The sequence below is a fragment of the Macrosteles quadrilineatus genome, unplaced genomic scaffold, assembly GCF_028750875.1.
Source record: "Macrosteles quadrilineatus isolate MER2022 unplaced genomic scaffold, UCM_ALF_1.0 Scaffold_7__1_contigs__length_78375512, whole genome shotgun sequence".
NCBI lineage: Eukaryota > Metazoa > Arthropoda > Insecta > Hemiptera > Cicadellidae > Macrosteles > Macrosteles quadrilineatus.
The window spans coordinates 63,576,386-63,596,973 of record NW_026542600.1 but is presented as its reverse complement, the minus strand read 5'-3'; the positions used below and the strand labels follow the sequence as shown (position 1 = coordinate 63,596,973).

General features: G+C 31.7%; 1 protein-coding gene across 1 annotated transcript in view; it reads right to left on the bottom strand.

Moving 5' to 3' along the window:
* Positions 1-13,868: 13,868 nt before the first annotated feature.
* The window catches only part of LOC128998749 (uncharacterized), a 55,213-nt gene continuing 48,493 nt past the window's right edge, over positions 13,869-20,588 (bottom strand). The window contains exons 12-13 of the mRNA XM_054425082.1: positions 17,471-17,714; positions 13,869-14,850 (exon numbers count right to left, since the gene is read on the bottom strand). Coding sequence (XP_054281057.1) covers positions 14,695-14,850; positions 17,471-17,714 — 400 coding nt within the window. The 3' untranslated portion in view covers positions 13,869-14,694. The remainder of the gene's footprint in view (positions 14,851-17,470; positions 17,715-20,588) is intronic.

Below are 20,588 nucleotides of genomic sequence, written 5' to 3'. Positions count from 1 at the left end.
CACATGAGGTTTACATGGTCAGATAGCGTCAGGTCTTCATCAAGAATTACTCCTAGCGTTTTTAGTTTCTTACATATATTGATGGCTGTCCAATTTATTTAAATTTTACTGACCATGTCTGTAAACGACTTTAAACGACTGTTCCTAATTTCGTTTAAAATATTTTGCGGCGCAATATGAAGAACTGAACATTTATCATTGTTCAGTTTCATTTTATAGCTCTTTGACGAGACAGATACCAGACCAGACAGCTCATTATTAATGACATCAAAGGCTTTAACGTAAACATTTTTATCATAAGACAGATGTATCTGGCAATCATCAGCATATAAATGTAAATTGCAAGTTTTTACAATTTTTGTGATGTCAGCAGTGTATATATTGTAGAAAATTGGACCTGATCATGTTCCTTGGGGAATTCCTCTTTCTTTTTGACAGGGTAGATGATACTTTACTGATGATTTTTGTTACCTGAGTTCTGTGTTTGAGGTAAGATTCAACCCATTTTAATGCTGTGTCATTAAATCCGAAATAGTGTAGTTTGGCTAGCAAAAATGTATGAGATAATGAATCAAACGCTTGAGAGTAATCCAACATGATTAAAGAGCTGCATTTATTATTATCTTTCTTTTCAAAGAGATCACTATACAAATTTAGAAGTGAAGTGCAAGTTATATAGTGTTTCCTAAAACCTGATTGTTGTTTCGGTAAAATGTGGTACCATAGAATTTGTTCTTTCCTAGAATTGTACAATGTAATTGAAATGTTAACCTTTAAATTAAAATGCATACACAAATGGTCAAATCACCTAGGCTTGTTGATTTTCTGATTATATACAATCCAAACTATATATTAACCTTCTATCAAAAGCCTTTAGTAACGAAATGTCAGTTCGAAATTGTAGATTTTACATATACTAAAAAACTTTATTAAAAAACTTCATCAAAACATCACTCAAGTACTCAAGTAGAAAAAGGCATTTTAGATAAGACCGGCACACTTTTGACCTCACTGATAGATCAGATTGTGTTGGATCATCGACCAAATTATAGCTAACAAGCACCCCTGTTTCGACGGAAAGTTTTATTTATAAAGGGACAAGAAGTGAATAAGGCCGGGTTTTCGAGGTCATATCAAACAGCGACTTTTGCCCTGAGTGTTGGTGTTATCAGTACATCGGGACACTCGTAGACTGATAAGGATGACACGGGCCAAGACTTAACTACTGAGGTGATTAAATCTCACATTTACACGTAAACACCATTAATGAGCTTCATCCACCCCTTAGGGCCAAATCATCTTCTGACCTTTCTTAAAAACAAAATATATAGTGTTTAAGATTTGCAAATAGAAAATCTTAGTAAATAAACTTCAATTTGTATAAGTGTTCTCGATATCTTAATAACAAAAACATAATCTGTTTGTGTAGTAAATCTCGATTTTCATTTTAATTTCTCATAAGTATGTTTATATGTGCTTAGATAAATATAATTTATATGTATGTTTTGAAATATTTACTTTTCACCTATGATAAGGCTTAACACCCTTTTCTTTGGTACTAAATAAATGTTATACTTCACTTAACATGGTATCAGCAATAACTTTGCAAACCAAGTGATGAGTAAATTCTCACGTACATACAAAATGGAATTAAGGCGTTACCCTGACTCTTATTAGTATATACAACGTAAATACAATTTCAGAAATCTTAGCGATTGATATAGTAATGATAAAGTAAACAAATAAATGTTATAGAAGTTTTGCCAGTATAACTGTATGCAAATAAGCTGAGAAACATAGCTATGCACTTACCCTTTGTATAAATTCATTTAGAATTCACGTTCCAGTTTGGACTTCGCCACACAAAAGACTAGCATATTGTTTATTTTTATGTTTTTAAGAAGTTCAAACATAGTGCAGTTTACATATTATATTATATACTATAATTATAGTACACATATTAGAGGCTTCAATTGTCATTGGAAACCAATAATGAAAATACAATATCACACTCTCTCACCACTTAAATCCATAATAAAAGTAAAGTATACATGAGGTATACTTATTTAAGGTATATATGAGGTATATTATATATAAGGTATACATGAGGTATAATATATGTATTATATACATGAGGTATAATATATGCAAGGTTTACATGAGGTATACTATATGTAAGGTATACATGAGGTATTCAACATGGTGTTTTTCTAAGCTCAAATAGAATACGTATGTAGGTGGTGTACGTTTTATGTTTACTACGGGTCCAGTTTGCTTAAATTTATACATTGAAATAATATTTGATTTAATAGGTACTGAAATCACACCTCGTAACTTAATTTCAAACCGTACAAGGCATAAAGCCAATGATTTAACGTATTCTTCTAACTCTTTGAGCTTGGGAAAACACCATGTTGAGTCTTAGTTCAAATAAATCCTTAATAAATACTAAACCTCATGGATAACTATACAACAATGCATATCATCTGATAGGCAATGAAGTAAAGAAAACAGGAAGCTTCCGCTAAGATAACCTCATTGTCCAAGAAAAATATCAAAAATTTAAAAAAAAATTGTGTTTCTTTAGTCTAATGTGTTGAAATTCGTTGTATATTTAACTATTTCTGCCCATTGTATGCAGTAGGCTAACACATTATTGTTTTTGAAAAATCACAGTTCATTTGACAAAAATTAAACGGAAGCAAAACAAAGAAATGTTAAACAACGCTTCAAGGTCAAGCTATCCGTTTGCACTGACAATCACGCTCCTTATGGCCCACACATCTGACTATCGTCTATGTCCCGGACGAACAAATGTTGAGTTTTAAATTATTCCTTATTAACATTTTGTATGAAGTTTCCTAAGTATAATAATAAAGGGATACCCCTGATCTGTGTTCTAAAGTTGTTTTGTATTGGCTTTTAAGTACAAAAAGAAAATCAGCCGTCAAATTGGTGTTTCAATCAACAATATTTATAGAATTAACTAGTAATAACAATTTTGGTACTTTCCCTATTCATAACGTAGAGTTTGAAAAGCTTTTACTGGATGATAGTCATATACTTAAGTCACATCACATTCATACAAACGTCTTGACTGTGACACCTTAAAATATGAATCTCCATGCAGCATTAACTCTCGTAAGGGGAAATTCATTGCGTGAAAAGGATTATTGTCTTACCTGTAGAATAATAGTATAAAGTAGCTAAATTTACAATGAATTCACTTTGAAATTATTGTATTCATAACTTTTAATGCAGTACGAATTAGCATATCAGCAAAGCATTTATGGATCATTTTGATGTCGAGATCTCTAGTTATTTTCCAAACAATGTGAAGTTCCTAATTGAATGCCTAAAACTGATGTAAATAAATTTTAAATAATATAATATATCTCATTCTTTAATACAGATATTTTTATGAGTTAAGCTTTTTTAATATTTGAATACATCCTCGCTATTAGTCGATAGTATTAATAAAATGGCAATAATTTAAACATTGTTAACATGTACACGCCAAACCATTATAATTGAATAGTTACATTGTTGCTGATGAATATTTTTTCTGAAGTTTATGACTTTTTAACTTTAAGGGCGTATTTTTCTGTACCGTATTATGTTTAATGGTTTATTTTATGTCTATGCTATAGTACTACGAACCGATGTGGGTAAATATTACTAAAATAACGAACTCAAATGCTATAACCTAACTAAAATAGTTACCCAATTGAGGAGGATGTGCAGGAAAAACTACAACGATTTCTGCAAACACACACACACACACACACACACACATCAATAACGAATTCCCTCAGGCTTTTTATATCGTCTGAGCAAAGCTAAGGGCATCTCAGGGATCAAACATAATTCTCTAATAGCTAATTCCAGCTTTAAGACCAAGACACCAACCCTCCGGTTAAACTGAAATAAATACCACCCAAAAAAAGTCTCACTTTTCAAAATTAGCGATGCACGTTTTGGTTGGGCTTTCTTAATAGTGGGTTTCTATGAACCGTTTTTATTTGCAAAAAATAGCCATTAATTTTATACGTTTTTGGACACATAAAAAATATATAACACGTATACTACTGTCTTAATTGAACAGGATATTCTTGAATGTCTAAAACTTTGTGTTTATGATATTAAATATGATATCATAGACCTTAATTTCATGAATGTATGAGGATTAAACACTATTGTTTGGGGATAATTAATAGTTTTGCTATTAGTTTAACAATCCCATGTTCTAGTACAATTTTATTTTGGTAACAAATTATCATTTACAACGTTAAATTTATTTATTTATTTTACTTGACACATCCCGTGTGGATTTAATATAGTTTTAAAAATAAGTTGAGAGAATTGTAGACAGGTGTGAAGGCAAAATTATGAATAATTTGAATTTTCAAGTGCAATTACAACAAAAGTCTGCATTTCTAAAGTTTGTCAAAGTTCGTCGTACCTACATCCTTTGCTCGCAGACAACTTAAGACTAAAATAGCGCTGTTTCCTTATCTTTGATTCCTCATATTGTAGTTTTGAACATTTCAAAAGTTTATATCCATGAGAATGTTCTAACAATTGGCACAGAAAACATACTACGGTTATAGTTTATAGGTTATAGGTTATGTTTTCTGTGCAATTGGTTTCACACCACATTGATGAGTAGTTGATAGTAGTTCACATCTTAGCTACTGAGCTATGCAACTGTTAGTTACAAAACTATATTTCATTGGTCAACATTATCCATATTATTACTTTAATATCCAATAACGTGGTAACACCGTAATCACGTGTCACCGTTCCGAGACTTAGCATTCCTGTGGGTGGTGAATTCCATGCATTATATGCCTGGATAAAGTTTAGGATAATCAAATAACTTATGGAAATTCCGCTACAATTGCCAATACTAAGGATGCGTGTAAAGCTGTCAGATATGTATTGATATAAATGAAGTAGTAATGGTTGTGATATTTTCACAGCTATATGAGGAGTTGTAACCGCTTTTATAAGTTTCATTAAAACTGCTTTTGCAAAAAAGGATATATGATTTAAATTTAAAACAAATAATTTGAATGTTTCTCATATAATACAGAACACTCTAAGTACTAAAGTGAGTTGTCGTTGGTTGTATGAAACTAGATTTTTAAATTACATTTTACCTTCAGAATATCTATTGTCATTGTTAAATTGGTGCTTTATCAACATATGAAAACCTGTGTTGCATTAGTCATGATATTATAAAATGGGTCATTTCTAAATGGTATGTGTACACTATATATATTTTATTTTGGTACTATAAATTATTTAGTTACGAAAATGCAATGAGGATAGTTATTCATACGCCATACTCTTAATAATAATTTTTCCATAAAAATAACCTTTAACGAATTTAAATAGTTGAACACTTGAAAAACAAATACAATCTACAGCAAACCTGCAAACACATAAGTTTTCCGGTTAATTTGTTTCGTACAGATTCATAATACACTTACATGCTCACCAAGCATGAATAATATCATATTAACATGTACTTAAGTTTAATGTTACGAATAATTCTAAAACTAAGTAGTTTTTATTAAATATTAAAAGCCTAGAAATAGGATTGAGAGTAATACACATCAATGCGAAATAGTTTGATGTCTAAGACTAGTATCGTAGTAGTTGGTTAGACTGCTTGGTAATCAAAAGTGACTCAATAAGATCCGGTGAAGTAAGTTTGGTGTGAAAGCTTTGACTGATTCTTTTACCAGTGAGGAAATTGCCTTCCACTCAGGAAACTTATCACGAAAAGTCGGATCTTACGCCCTTTAAATATTTAACGACAAAAATAGAAGCCGTGGAAATCTTACTTTCAGATGAAAAGTATTTATTTTAATAATATGATGGATTTTCTTATGATTCTTAAGAATGTAATAATCTACGCAATGAAATGTGCTTCGTAATTAAAATAATTAAATTATTTTTTTTTATTTACTTGCGAATTGTAGATTGGCTGTTATAGAACTGTATTTTAATTCAGTTGTACCCACAAATATGATTTAGAAAAATATTCCTTACAATACAATAGTTGTTCTAAAAAGAAATTTCAATAAATAAAAAACGCTAACTGTATGTATTTTATTGCCTTAAAATCACAACTCACTTAACATCTTACAATGGCAATGTGATTAAATAAAGGTACTTAATTAAATTTAAAAATTAGAAATTTTTCCCTGAAGAAGGGTGTTTATTGGAAGATGGTTGGAGGGATTCCAGCCATTGGATTGGTCGTTGATGATTACCTGCGCTCACATATATCATTCCCATACCTTCCAACATATGATCATGTGCCAAACCCAGAAATACATGATCTATTTCACCCCACTTTTCCATACCTAACTCCTAAATACTTGATGTATACTTACACCTCTAGGCGGCAAACGTCCAAATATATCACCCTACTTATCTACTTGACCATAGCAAGTGTTGGGTAATATACCAGTCCATATACGGAACTAACATTAACACATCATGCTACATACGACATCTCAACATCAGCTTTATTTCTTGAGATACATACACTCACATAATCTTCTGCTTGATCATGCCATGGTACATCTTGTGCAATGGACCTTAGATACTGCGAGTAGACTATTTATGCTACTGTAAAATCCAAAACATCTTTGATGAGTGTCTAAGAAGCCATCAAGACCTATTGAACGTTTCGCTCTTTAGGTTATACAAAATGCGCATATTATTTTACTATGAAAACAAAGGACCAGAAATATTTTTGAATTTTTTTAAATTTGGTTCAAATAAAATTTAGTTTGGCAAAATACAAGACAGATTCATTAAATATTAAAACCCGCAGATACCAGACTAACATACTGTACTAGTTATCAACTATTCAATAAGTATGACAAATCAACGAAAGAGTATTAACCTAAGAATGTACTTGTATATTTCAACATTTAGTAATATTTACAGGTTTTTATTTCATAGTGGTTTTTCTTCGTTGCACAATTTTTAGAATCAACTGCTTGGCAGTTAATGTAATATTAATCTACATTTCGTACGTGCCATGTGAGATATTACATTCCATCCAAACACGTGTTTACAATATTATATTTTATTGCTGTATTATTTGTGATTATTTAAAATTTAACTCTGCATACATAACGTTACACCATAACAACACTACCTTATTTATCATTATTGTTAAAAATGGTCTTATTACTTACACAAATATTCCGTAGAGTTTTCTAAGCTGGTGCGTTTTGGTTCGGATTTACAAAGCTAACTCTATTATTACAAATATATTATTTCCTACTATTCCAATATAATTTGGATACCACATTAACCTTTTGGTAACCTCCAAAACAAAAGTAGTGTCAATAAGTAATAATAAACATAGTAGTATAGTAAGTAGTAATAAACATAAATAATGCATCAATCTTACTCTCATTCTCGTTTCTCTGACTAAACAAAGCCTAGGCGACGTTTGTATTAGGTATAGGTTTCGCCTTCAATTCATCAAACGCAATTTGATATATCAAGCTCGTGTCATGATAATGTTAATTATTGAAGGCTGCAACTGTAAACCAGAATTTTACTCTTGTATTTTGTTTGAATACGGTCAATTAAGATTTTTATGTTCCTACTAAATTCGTTATAACATTTAGTTAAACTAATATCATTACTAATCACCCAGAATCTCCTATATGCTCATAAAATGCACGTAACGGAATCAGTTCATTCCCGGTTTAGGATTCAAACTGACTAAAAATAACAATATAAAGCATATTGCACCAAAATTAAATGAGCTTAGATAAATTTTATATTTATAAGAAAATCTAGGGCAAGCTCTAAAATATGCTTACAACATATTTTCTTTGAGTTTTAAAACGTTTTATCATGTTAAAAACCTACTTATAAGCGTGGTATTGTTGGTTATTGTAAGCATTAATTTTTATTGTGAACTGACTTAAATAAAAATGACGTGAAAGAATTAAGGCAAATTCTACAGCATAAATACCTAGTACCTACCTACTATCTTATGAAGGCTTGACAAAAAAAATGCGTCGTTAAAATATAAGTAAAATTAAAAATAAAAATGGTACAACAACTTATTTTAATAACTAGGAACTGTTTTAGCTGTTTTCATTTTGCACAACTATTAATTTAAACTTATGAAACTAATTTAAAAGGTTGGTTTATCCAGCTAGCAGTTGTTCATTCAGAAATCTGGTCCCTGGTTCAGGTAGCTGATGTATAAAATGCCAAATGTATGTAGTGTAATAGAGTACTAGGCCTATATGAGATATAAATACTAAATATAATAAAAAGGTTGACGTAAATGTGATTTATTACAGTGGATTTATTATTAAATATTGCTAAGACACTCAAAACAGTTACCGTAGCCTATAGTTTCAGATATAATTTAAATCAATGTGCTAATGTTAGACATCTGGAAAACATCTGTTTTCACGTATTAGATAAAAAACATATGATAATTATGTCTAATGAATTCAGCAAGCTGTTCTAAATTTATTGTACAACCTGTGACCTACATTAGACGTTACCAATTGGAAATTTGCTTGGTTTTTAGAATTTTACAGAGAGCGTTAGTCACTCAGTTTTGAAAGTATTTTATACTAACAATGCATAACAACGAGAAGACAAGCATGTTGAGAAATCAATAACTTAATCATAACTTCGGATCTTCTGGCGGTGAAATTCAATACAAAAGTTACGTCCCATGAAATTTCTAAAAGATAACTTAGGTTTTTATTAAGGAATCATATGTGTATAGAACATTTCAGGGGGTTTAATACCCAACATTTATTAGACATGGTCAATCTAAGCTTATGTTTCTTTATATAAAATTTGTATTCGATAATCTATATCTATAAAAGAGGAACTATGTATGTATGTATGTATATATGTGTATATACGTTATGGACTCCGAAACCGCTCGACAGATTGTAATGAAACTTTCAGGCATTATTAAGCATCTTTCAAGGATGGTTCGAGTGAAGTTTGGTGCAGATCCGTCAAAAGGGCTCTGCCCCAGAGGGTTTTAAGTGGGCCAATGTCAGACTTTTTGATCTAGAATGTTTACAAATAAATATAATTTAAAAGCAGATGTTTACTTTCACCAACTGTTTTGTACGTTTGAATAACTACAACATTCTGTATTAGCATTAGTCATGATTTGAAATAGTGCCACAGTGTTTCTACAGATTGCAGCACAGAAAACTATTTTACTTTGAAATAAGTCCAAATGTATTAAACCCCAATCGCAGCACACCTGTGCACTTAATAACGTTTAAATTCTCCAATGTTAAATATTAAAACATAAAAACCTATATAAAAGTACTGTATTATAAACAATAAAAGGGATGACTTTTTTTAAATGTATGACAACAGCTAATTTGCAACCAAAAGGTGAGTGAGCGTAGCGAACGAACATCAACCTGGAGGCGAGTAAGCGTAGCGAACGAGCTAACCAGAAAACAAGTGAGCGCAGCGAACGATTTCCAACCTGAAGGTGAGTGAGCGCAGCGAACGAACTTCAACCGGGACGTGATTGAGCCATGCGAATACTTATGAAGTTAAACGGGGCAAAGCCCGTGGGTACAGCTAGTATTTCATATATCAAACTATTACCTATCTGAATCGTTTGGATAGCAACCTTTTCCTTGTCTTTTTGGGTTTACAAATTTTTAAATACAATTACAGTGTGTGTTTGTTAAATATTAATTGTTTCCACATTCTTACATAAACGTAATATACTAAGAGCCTTCTGTAGTTTAAAGAAAGTTTACATAATTTTTTTTTTTTATTTTTTTTTCAAAAAGGCAAAATGTTATAGAACTGGGTACTAGTTCCCTCCCCCACGGAAAACTATCTTTTTTTCTATACTACACATATTATAATAACGCATGAAACAACAAATCTGCCTAAAATTGTTATTACTTGACCAAAACAAGCATTGTAGATGAAACATGATATTTTGTTGTTTAGTTTTCAACCAGATAACATGATATCCTGTGTTGTGTTGTGACCTAGCGGGGAATGCCCGCAGCGAATACTCAAGTTGAATTGACAAAGTTGTCTGGTCGCACACTGTCGACCCCAACTTTTATATAATTAAGCCGAACTGTGCTGTATAATCACATTCAAATGGATAACTTTTCTTTTTACAAACTTTGCTAAGGACTATCACCGTAATCTTCATGTTAACACCTGGCTCTGGGGCCAAAGGAAAGTTTTGTTTTAGAGTCCACAATAATGATCTGTTGATTAAAAATAGATAATAAAATGTACAAAACATCCTAAGTTCTATTCAAAGTATTTAATTTAACAAGCAATGTGATAGGGTAATTATCAGGAAAGTTACTACCAGCTTTTATCGAAATTCGGGAGTTATTGTTAAAAAATAAATTATTTAAAACATGTATTTTTCTTCTAAACAACTTCAAAACTAAAATGTTTGTTTTTAATATTAATGTTCAATAAACATTCCATTAATTATTAAAAGCTATAAACGCAGTACTATGTTTTTGGTTATCCTAAACGGTAATTAATAAATTTTGCCTGTTGGTGGATATATCTTCATAAAGTTTGCAAATTGTTGTGTTTAGTTTTACACATTAAATTCAAATAAACCAAAGCAGGGACCAAATTTGGATCGTACTGTAAATTTGCATTTACTGTGAACTTATTCCAAGTGAAACTGAAAAAATCCACGTAATCTAAATGTTTACAGTAACGGATGTAAAGTATCCCCTTAATTTTTTTAAGTGTATTTGAAAAATATATTTTAAAAATGAAATACATCTAATGGAATTTGTTTGGGGAGCGAGCTGGCGTAGTGGTTAGAGCGCGGGACTTCAGTCCCTGAGGTCCCGGGTTCGATCCCCGCCAAGTCACCAATGGATTTTATCGAAGTGATAATTTATTTATTTATTTATTTATTTATTTTATTTTCAATGCTACAAAACAGCACATGCCAATTACTTTGTAGCATTAATCAAATAACAGGAATGTTAACATGATATTACAATTAATAATAACACAACTAGGGAAAAAATGTCCGTCTTCAATGGTGACAGTTTTACTCAAAATATAAATAAAGAATATAAAATATAAATAAGAATATAAATAAGAATGACAATATAGAATTTAAATATACAGTAACAAGAGAATTTATACTAACTAAAAATAATACTGATGGTCATGAATCAAATATAATAACTAAAATATAAATATAAAATAAATATCAAATATAAAAGATACTAATAATGCCGTAACCCCTAGGTCTAGCCTGAAGTAATGTGAAAAACAATCCCAGGCTCGTGCCTAGCGTCCTTAGGAAAAAAAAAAAAAAAAAAAATGGAATTTGTTTAGGATGCAAGTAAAACATGGAGAATTTGATTTTTTAAACCTAAAATGTACGTTATCTATTAATTTATAAAGTAAAAATGTATATTATTACAAATCAGAAACTGTTCATCCTGTGTAATTGTAAATAATGTTTAACACCATATTCCGCTCCTCAGTCGCAAGTAAAGCCAAATCTAATCAACTAATTTAAAAAGTGTGTAAATTAGGGCTCCTACTAAAATAACCTAAGGTTTTTGACGTTCGCTGTCTTCAAAATAAACCTTAAATATATGCTTTAAATTTTCAGAAAAAACCTTTCAAAAAATCCCCGCAATATATATTATAACACTAAATACAAATAAGTAATGGTTTACAAACTATAAAGAGTTTTAATGTCGAACCTTCATATCCTAGGACACTAGGCTATAGCCCGGTAACATTTTAAACATTACATCACGCTAGGCCTGAAGGGTGGTGGTATTATGACACAGCTAAAATCAAAAGCCTTTAGTGATTCGTGGGAATTGAACCGAGCACCATGGGCACCGAAGACCCGTGCACTACCACTAGGTCAGCCTGCTCCTGACAAATTGTATAGTACCTAATAATAACTCATAGAACTGCCAGCTAATTCACATTTTTACCATCATTGTTTAATTTATATTCGAAACACAGAAACTTGAAGGGAGATTGCCGTATAGAAATGGCCATTTGATCTCGCTCTTTAAAAATCCACAAGGCAATTCACTGGCTTATTTACACCAGACCAAATCGATACTAAACTGAAAAACCTTTACCCGTTTGAACATGGATTCGTTAATCAATCAGCATTTCGACGATCCTAAGTAAATGTCTGTTTGTCTTTGTTGGTCACACTTAACCTTTGGATCTTACTTTTTTATTGTATTTAAATTTCTCTGATGGTTTTTTTTTTTACTTATTCTGTTTTAAATATCTATTATAATAACTGGAATCTAATTAAATTAAATATCATGACTACACAATATTAATGAGAAATTAAATTGAATTAAAACTATTGCATAACATGTCTTGTGAACATACTGTTTTATTTATCAAAAGGTAGATTTGTTAAAAAACCTAAAAGAGGAAATGCATCTTCATCAGATGTGGAGGGATGGTACTGAATGGTATATTTTTTAAATAAATCTTCAATTTCATGAATAATTAAGATATATTTCTAAATATATGGGTAGCATCCCTAAAAGTCTTTGACCACTAAAGTGAAGAAGGTTACAGCTTTCTTTTTCCTAAATATGTGACACTAAATCACATAAGATTCGCACACGCAACACGCAAAAGGGACACTCCTTACAGAGTTGTAGGGACCCTTTAATTTATCACAAATTGTATAAGAATTGTTATCTTCTGCTAAAAATAATACAGATATGTATTTACCATGGGAGTTCCTTATAAAAAAAGGCCATACGAAATATATTAGTATATGTTCAAGGAGGCATCAAGATGTACTTAGATAATGCTCAACAAGGATTCACTGGGAACAGTTTGCCAATACATGATAAATTTGGATGAAAGGAAACCAGCCTAGGTCTATTAAAACCATGGATGGAGTAATATATGGAGTAATATATATGGAGTAATATGATTAAGGTCACTGAAACATTACACGATTCGTTTATCGTTTGTTCTGGCTTTGGTTGTAATTGATTGTAATATTAATGCGTTTGCTGATGTTAAGTAATAATGTATATAATTTTAACTTGATTTGACTACGGGTCCTGAATAAAAGTCTTGTACAACTGTAAAGAGTAGATATACTCTTCTGCAGTAATACATACACAATACCCCGCCCCAGCTAACCTGCTGACTACACGAATTTCTATTCGTCTGAATTGGTTTTCATTCATATCCATTTAAATAGCATTAGGTTAAACGAGTACCTTAGTTTGCAGCTACTAAAAGGGAGGTTTGCTGTCAGCTAGGGAGGGAGGCTAATAAAGTGTGTTTTTAGTACAATATTAATAGCTTGGTTCAAAATAAATAAATTTACCAAGATTGGTAAAAATATATCTACAAACAAACAAACTACAAAATACTACAATATTCTCCATAAGAATAGCATAGCAATTTAAAATTTAAATTTTGTTGAATTTTCTCCGTTACCAATAACAGTACAAAAACACTTAGTGTATATTAAAATTTGAACGACTTGTGTTTTTTGGCCTCTGGGGACATCAAAATGAAAAAGTAAATCGGTCCCGGGCCTAGCTAGGTCTTGGCATGCCACCTACGGTAATAGCTACTTCCCTATAGAGAAATTTGCTAAAATGTGGCTGTAAATATATCTTAAAAGAATGTATGATTGCAGTTTTTGCATAGAAATAACAAATTGGTCCCTAAACCACTTCCCTATTTATTGAACAATCTAAACCTTACTTAAAATAAAAAGCTTCATACTAATTCAAACTACTTCTTAATTATCACAGGCAGAAATGAAAAAGAGACGATGGGCTGAAAAATGTATTTTTATTCTATTAAAATGTATAATGTACATTGTCTGTCTTACTTCTTTGTAAATGCATTGTCCGAACGAAGGATATACTGTACTCGTACAAAAATATTGCACATGGGTTCATAACAATAATACACCATTTCAATCACACTTAAGCTAAACAATTGTTTTACAAACATAAATTAAATACAAATATAACAAATAAATAATATACAAATATACTATATTCTAAACAGTGTTCATAGTATTTATTAAAAATGTAATATTATCACACTTGCGACTTTTATTTATGAGGGTGTTTGGACGATTCGCCTCATCAACTCATCAAAAGTATATTTCATGTTTTATATTTTATACCATGAATGACCTATATTATTTTGAAAACTACTATAAAAACATTGGTTAGCTGTAAAATTTCACTAGCGTTGGAAAGACTTTAATTACGTTTTGACAATAGTTTGCTGGTTTGATAACCATACTCGTGTTTATAATGATGAATCAAAAGCATGATTTACCTACCTTCGGAATAAAAAGTTGCCTCTAAATACCTATGTGTAATTGAATACAAAAGAGATCAATGTCCTTTTACCGCCTTCACTCCCATAATCATCTTGGGTTGATACGTTCTTCTAACACAAAAGCATCAGTTCATTTTCTCAGTGCGAAAACACAATTGAGACCAATTGACATATCTTATATTCGTTACTTATCAAATAACACCATCATCGAACATCTTGTCAGGAAGAGCTATAGGAGTATGGCAAATCCCTCGGTTGACGTTTGATGTTGTGATGTTGATGTTGTTGATGTTGACGGTGGTTGACCTTGGCTGCTCAACTGCTTGACGTGGAGTTGCTGTTGGAAGTACCGTTGTTGACGTCTACGGTAGTCAATGTGGAGTTAAATTTTGATTGGCCCCAAGTCCATAGCTTCGTCATTGCACTGCCGTTTACATTGTTGGGTGGTGGTTCTGTTTTCAGATCTACTACCTGTAACGATAGACATACAATAACAATTAATAACAACGATATACAGTTAATAACAACGATATACAGTTAATAACAACGATATACAGTTAATAACAACAAAAATCAATGGGGTTAAAGGTCGTTTCACACATATCAGTTACAGCACAGTTCCATCACCGACCAGTCACAGTTCAGTCTCAGTTGCATCAGAAATTTCTCAGCCCAACTGTCAGTCATTTGGTTTCAGTTATCCTTCCGTCACTTAATTTACAGTTTTGTTACAGTAAAAAAATGTTGAATTAAAACACAATATTCTATCGAATTTTCATCATCCGTCTTGTTGATTGTTAAAACTTTACTTAAAATATGAAATCGATTTTTAAAATAAAAATAGTACTATTTTCTAACCTCAAACACGTCCGTCAGGCGTCCGAACAATCCAAAAATATCGGTTAAAGAATTCTGAAATTGACTGACGGACGCCTGCAGAGCTACTGACGGAACTGTGACAGATGAGTGTAAATAGCGCAATAATAAATCCCATGGAATACGTTTGTAAACTGTGACGTGCCTGCAGTGACTTTTCTGTGACGAGCTGTGACTGATGTGTGTGAATCTACCTTAAAACACCATTAAAGGCCCACACACATATCACTGTTAAAGGTTCACACATATCAGTTCAGTCACAGTTCCGTTACAGTCCAGTTACAGTTCAGTCTCAGTTGCATCCGCAATTTTTCAGTCAACTATCCGTCAGTTGGTTTCAGTCAGTCTTACGTCTATAATATTTACAGTCAAAACTTTTAAATTATAAACCTATATTCTATCAAATTTTCATTGTCCATCTTGTTAATTGTTAAAAACAGTAGGCCTACTCAAACTATAAACACAATCATTTAAATAACAAAAACACTATTTTCTAACCTCAAACAGGTCCGTCAGGCGTCCGAATAATCCAAAAATATCGGTGGGAAGAAATCTGAAACTGACTGACGAACGCCAGCAGAGCGACTGACGGAACTGCAACGGATGAGTGTAGATAGCGCAATAGAAAATCCATTAAAGAATATATTTTTTAACTGTGACGTACCTGAAGTGACTGGACTTCGACGTGCCGTAACTGATATGTGTGAATCGACCTTAATTAAGTAGTGTCTTTATTTTGGGTATTCTTTTTTATTTTATTTGTGAACAGAAGTGGCACTTTTTACATTCCTTGAAATAGGTTGGACCGAACACTTGCCTTTTACTACTTAAGTCAACCCTTTGTCAAATAGTATCATTAATTGATTGAGCAATGAAAAATGTCATCCAGGATCGTCCCAGAAACTTTCGGATTCAAATGTGATATACTTGGCTGACAATTAAGAACTTTCTTTGAATAATTTCAGTTAATGAAAATACAATTTACTCTGTTACAGTCCACTAATACCGTCTGTGAACGAGTAAATCTGAAATTGGAGTTATTTTATAACCACGCAGTCGAAAAGTCTGGCTACTTTATTGAATACTTTTCTTTATGCCGGGATTGTGAATTAATAATTTTCCGTTAGCTTTAAGCCAAAAGGCGAACATTTACTAGAACTTAGGCATAAATTGTTAAGGGCTTTCGCTGTTTACACAGACCTAAATACTGCTGTAACTTGTTTAAACCATAATATCTTGTGCCAATTCTTTCAAACAATGGAAAATGGAAGAAAAGCCAAATACACCTAAAAAAACATCATTAATAGTCTTACCTGTAAGTTTTACATTAATTTGAACTATTGGAAACATTTAAATTTTAAGTATTTTAATATTTGAAACGAACTTGTGCGATTTTGCGGAAGTTTATTTTTTCATTGAATTTTACACAAACGTATTACAATAATAACAGCGAAGGTAAACGATAGTGTCCTTTTAACAATATCACTGAACAGTAGATAGTTAATTAATGTTTCTGTTGCAATATGTTTAGCATTTTGCTGTAGTCCAAAATTATGAGTTATGTTGTACTGCAGTTGTGCAAAAGAGTAATTGAAATAACTTTGAACGTCAGATATAATCGGTTTATTGATAATCGTTGAAAACTAACTATATTTAATAAAGCAAACGGCATTCAACACATGATCCATGTGGACTTAATTTAAGATCTCTTGTAATTTTAAACAATAAAACCCTGAACAACCTACACAAGTTGTCGTTGTTACTGTCTCAGAAAACATGTCTAAATAAAAAACAACCATTTATGTAAAGTGTTTAAATAACAGTTGTTAATACAAGTATTGTATTTAAACTATACATATTTAAAGAAATTGTATGCAGAAAATGTAATGTATGATATTTCCATCTATTCCTACAAGTGGTTGTGAAAAATTTTAAAGAGTTATGAGTGAATTTGTTACAACAATTAATAGCACGCCTCATAATTTACGATATGAATTGGCGAAATAGACTTACGTTCGCGATCGTTTGCAATATAAAACTACATTATAATAAAAACCTAGAGCCTGAAGGAAGAAATAAAACCCAAATTAAGAGTTTTCTATGTATGCTATAAAATGCAGTCTATATGCACAGTCATCTATGTTTGTATTATCAATAATAAGTAGGAAAGTAACTGTTACCAAACACATAACTCTGGTAGAGCTGATGAAAATACCTGGAAGTCAGGTGAAGAAGTGTTCTGCTGAGGGTTTAGGTGGTTGTTGATGGTCTGGAGGAAGGCATCTACGAGGGAAGGTCTGGGAGTGCCAGTATGAGACGGTTGGAAGGTACCGTTGGGAGGGCCCTCCCTATGTAGGTAGGCGACTGGCCAGTGCATGGGACGGTCCTCCCCAACGTAGGGGTAGTAGTGATCACTACATGGTCTCCATTGGTCTTTGTCAGCACTGCCTACGTAGCACCTACCAACAATAAAAGATACTTTGTAAGTCCATGAGTGCCATAGATTTCAATGTGTTTGAAATACAATGTAATCAAGCTTCCATATTTTTAGCTTTACAAGAGTTACATTTCACTACACTAGGTTATAATCACTAATCAGCTGTTGGAACTTCATTTGTTAATTGATAATCGAAAGAAGCATTTTTACGGTGTAAAAAAAGTAGGAAATCAGCTGATTATTAATTATGGTTTAAACACTTAACCTTTCATCATATGCCTATGTTTAACATAATTCAGATCAGATGCATTTAAGTGTAACTGTTATATAACCTGCATTCCTGGCTTTACCTATTGTCTAGTTACTTAATTACTTTTTTGGTAAATAGCATAGTTCCTCTTTTGGTGGGTTTTTATTTTCCCCCTTTTATAGATTAAAATGCTTATTAAATACTGCAGTAAACATTTATTTCGCACAACATTGAAGCGTTTAGCAAATGCGCAGTTTTTTTCAAGCGAAATGTCAATTCACCAAATATACATCTGCTGATCAGAACTAGACAAGAACCACAACTATCTAATGATTAATTCATATAAAAATACAATTAGGCCTATGTATAAAATGAAATATATATTTTGCACTAACTGTTTATATATTTAGTTACAGTGAGAATTGCAACCATTAGGCTTTCACTAGCTTCCTTATAAAAAAGAATCATGTTTAATTCGTAAAAAATGTAACTGTTTTGCATAAAGATACAATTTTTTATACAAACACTCCTTCACTTCTGTCCCTTCTGCCCATACTGCGAATATTGGGGATGATTTGATGCAAACTCATATTTACTTTATTTCACTTAAAAAATTATATTATGTGAATTTGTTCCCTTCAATGAAAGTTATAATATTAAGGAGAAATTAAACACAATAATTAGCATAAAATAAGAAAATCTGTTGACTACTCGTACCTTATGATATATCATCCATAGAAATAATATTAACAAACATTCTTGTTCAAATTCGCTGGACATTTCGCGATGTATGTTGAATGTCCTATAGGATAAAAGTGTATGAAAATGAGTATCAATTTAGGAAACAGCTGTGATGTTAAGCGAGTAACTATTCCATCAACTTCCAAATCCAGCCTTCCATAATACTGATTGATGGTACAAGTTATGAACATGTGTTACCGAGCTGCGTTTGGAATAGTAACCAACGCGAGTGTTACTGTTAATGTTAATGCTAATACTTAAATGCCTCAGTGATTTGACATGATCGGATTAACGGTGAACACATGCCCTAAGCAGATTAAGTCTCGTGCTATGTAAACATGTGATCTGAAGCTGGAAACGTTAATTAAATTAGGAATGTTCTGCATTCCCAAACCATATTACCGTGACAAGCCATTTGTGAACATGTTTTGTTTTGTTTGTGCATACCTATTACGTAATTTAAAGTAGCTATTTTTTTCTTTTTTAAAACTTAACATGAATTATTCTCGAGAATGAATAGTTCAAAATCAAGTGTTATCAAACAAGTGAAGCAATTACTGTAAACATAAAACGGAATTTAATAAAATTATAAAATCAAAAGAATTATATATTGGTGCAAAAAAAATCTTCGTGAACAAAATATATAAGATTCTAAAAACATAAATAAACTTCTACTGTAGAAATATGCTTTTTGGCAGCATCGGTGTTTAAAGTTTTTTTTTGGCCGGGCAGTGTCCTACTGATTAGAGGGCGAAAGTTAGTCATAGTTCAATTTACATAACTCCCTCCAAAAAAACGTATTTAATTAGTTTTAGTCACAAATTAATTATTGATAACTTCGATTTTGTTCTCTTTGGTTTGTCTTCGCTTGACAAATGATAAAACAAACATATATTTTTATTCACGTATTTACGTTGGCTTCATGCAAACAAAAATATAATATACCAATTGTATACCAATGGTTTTAGATATTTAAAATACATTAGAGGTTCGGTGTTGAAATTCTTTACAACAAATTCTGGAAAACATTGTGGAATTTAATTTATAGCCTAATGTTTTTATTAAAATTTAAAGATATCTGCAAATTTTTATTGTTTTTGATATTTTAATAGCGTAATAAAGAAACACTATTTGATCTTCTGTGTTCTCGGCTTCGATTCAAGTCCAAACCCCAATCTTGAGCCTACAAACCTTACTTTAATTCTCAGAGTCAAATAAACTAGTACAGACTTGATTTTACCTTTTGTTTAGTTCTGTTTTGGTAATAGTTATTTGTGTAACTAGTGGGCAAAGTGGCACTTTGCTGCACACGAGAGCAATGTTTACGCACGAGCCGCAGGCGAGTATATTTTTCCTGCAGTCACTATAAAGCATATAAATAATTAGTCTTTCAAACACTATACAACACGTTTTTAGGTTCAGCTGGCAACACAAATAGGTGCCCTAGAGAAAGAAGTACCCGGTCCGTATCACTCCGCTATTTTTCCTCGGCAAGAAATGTGCTCCACGACTTTTTATACTTTTATACTTTTTTACTCCGAGAATATAGTTCCGTATGTTTTTGTAATTTGAAGTGATTTCCGTGCCTAAAAAAATGCTTTAAAGGTATTTTCTTGTTTATTAAGATCGTAGGAATGTTTTAAAAACGTTTAAAAGTAAGGTCCAGAAAGTTCAGAAATACCGAAACTATAAACACGAAATGACAGGTTAAATCGTAGTTATAATAGTCAATCAACTGCTCATAGTATTATTATCTTTAAGTGTTGCCAACCTATTCCCAAGCGTACATGGATTACGTGCATAATATAACCACGATGTTTTGTGTTGTTTCGTCGGAATCCTGATGTGCGCCAAAGTATAAACCGTACGACAATAGTTATTTGTGAAATTAGTGAGCAAAGTGAG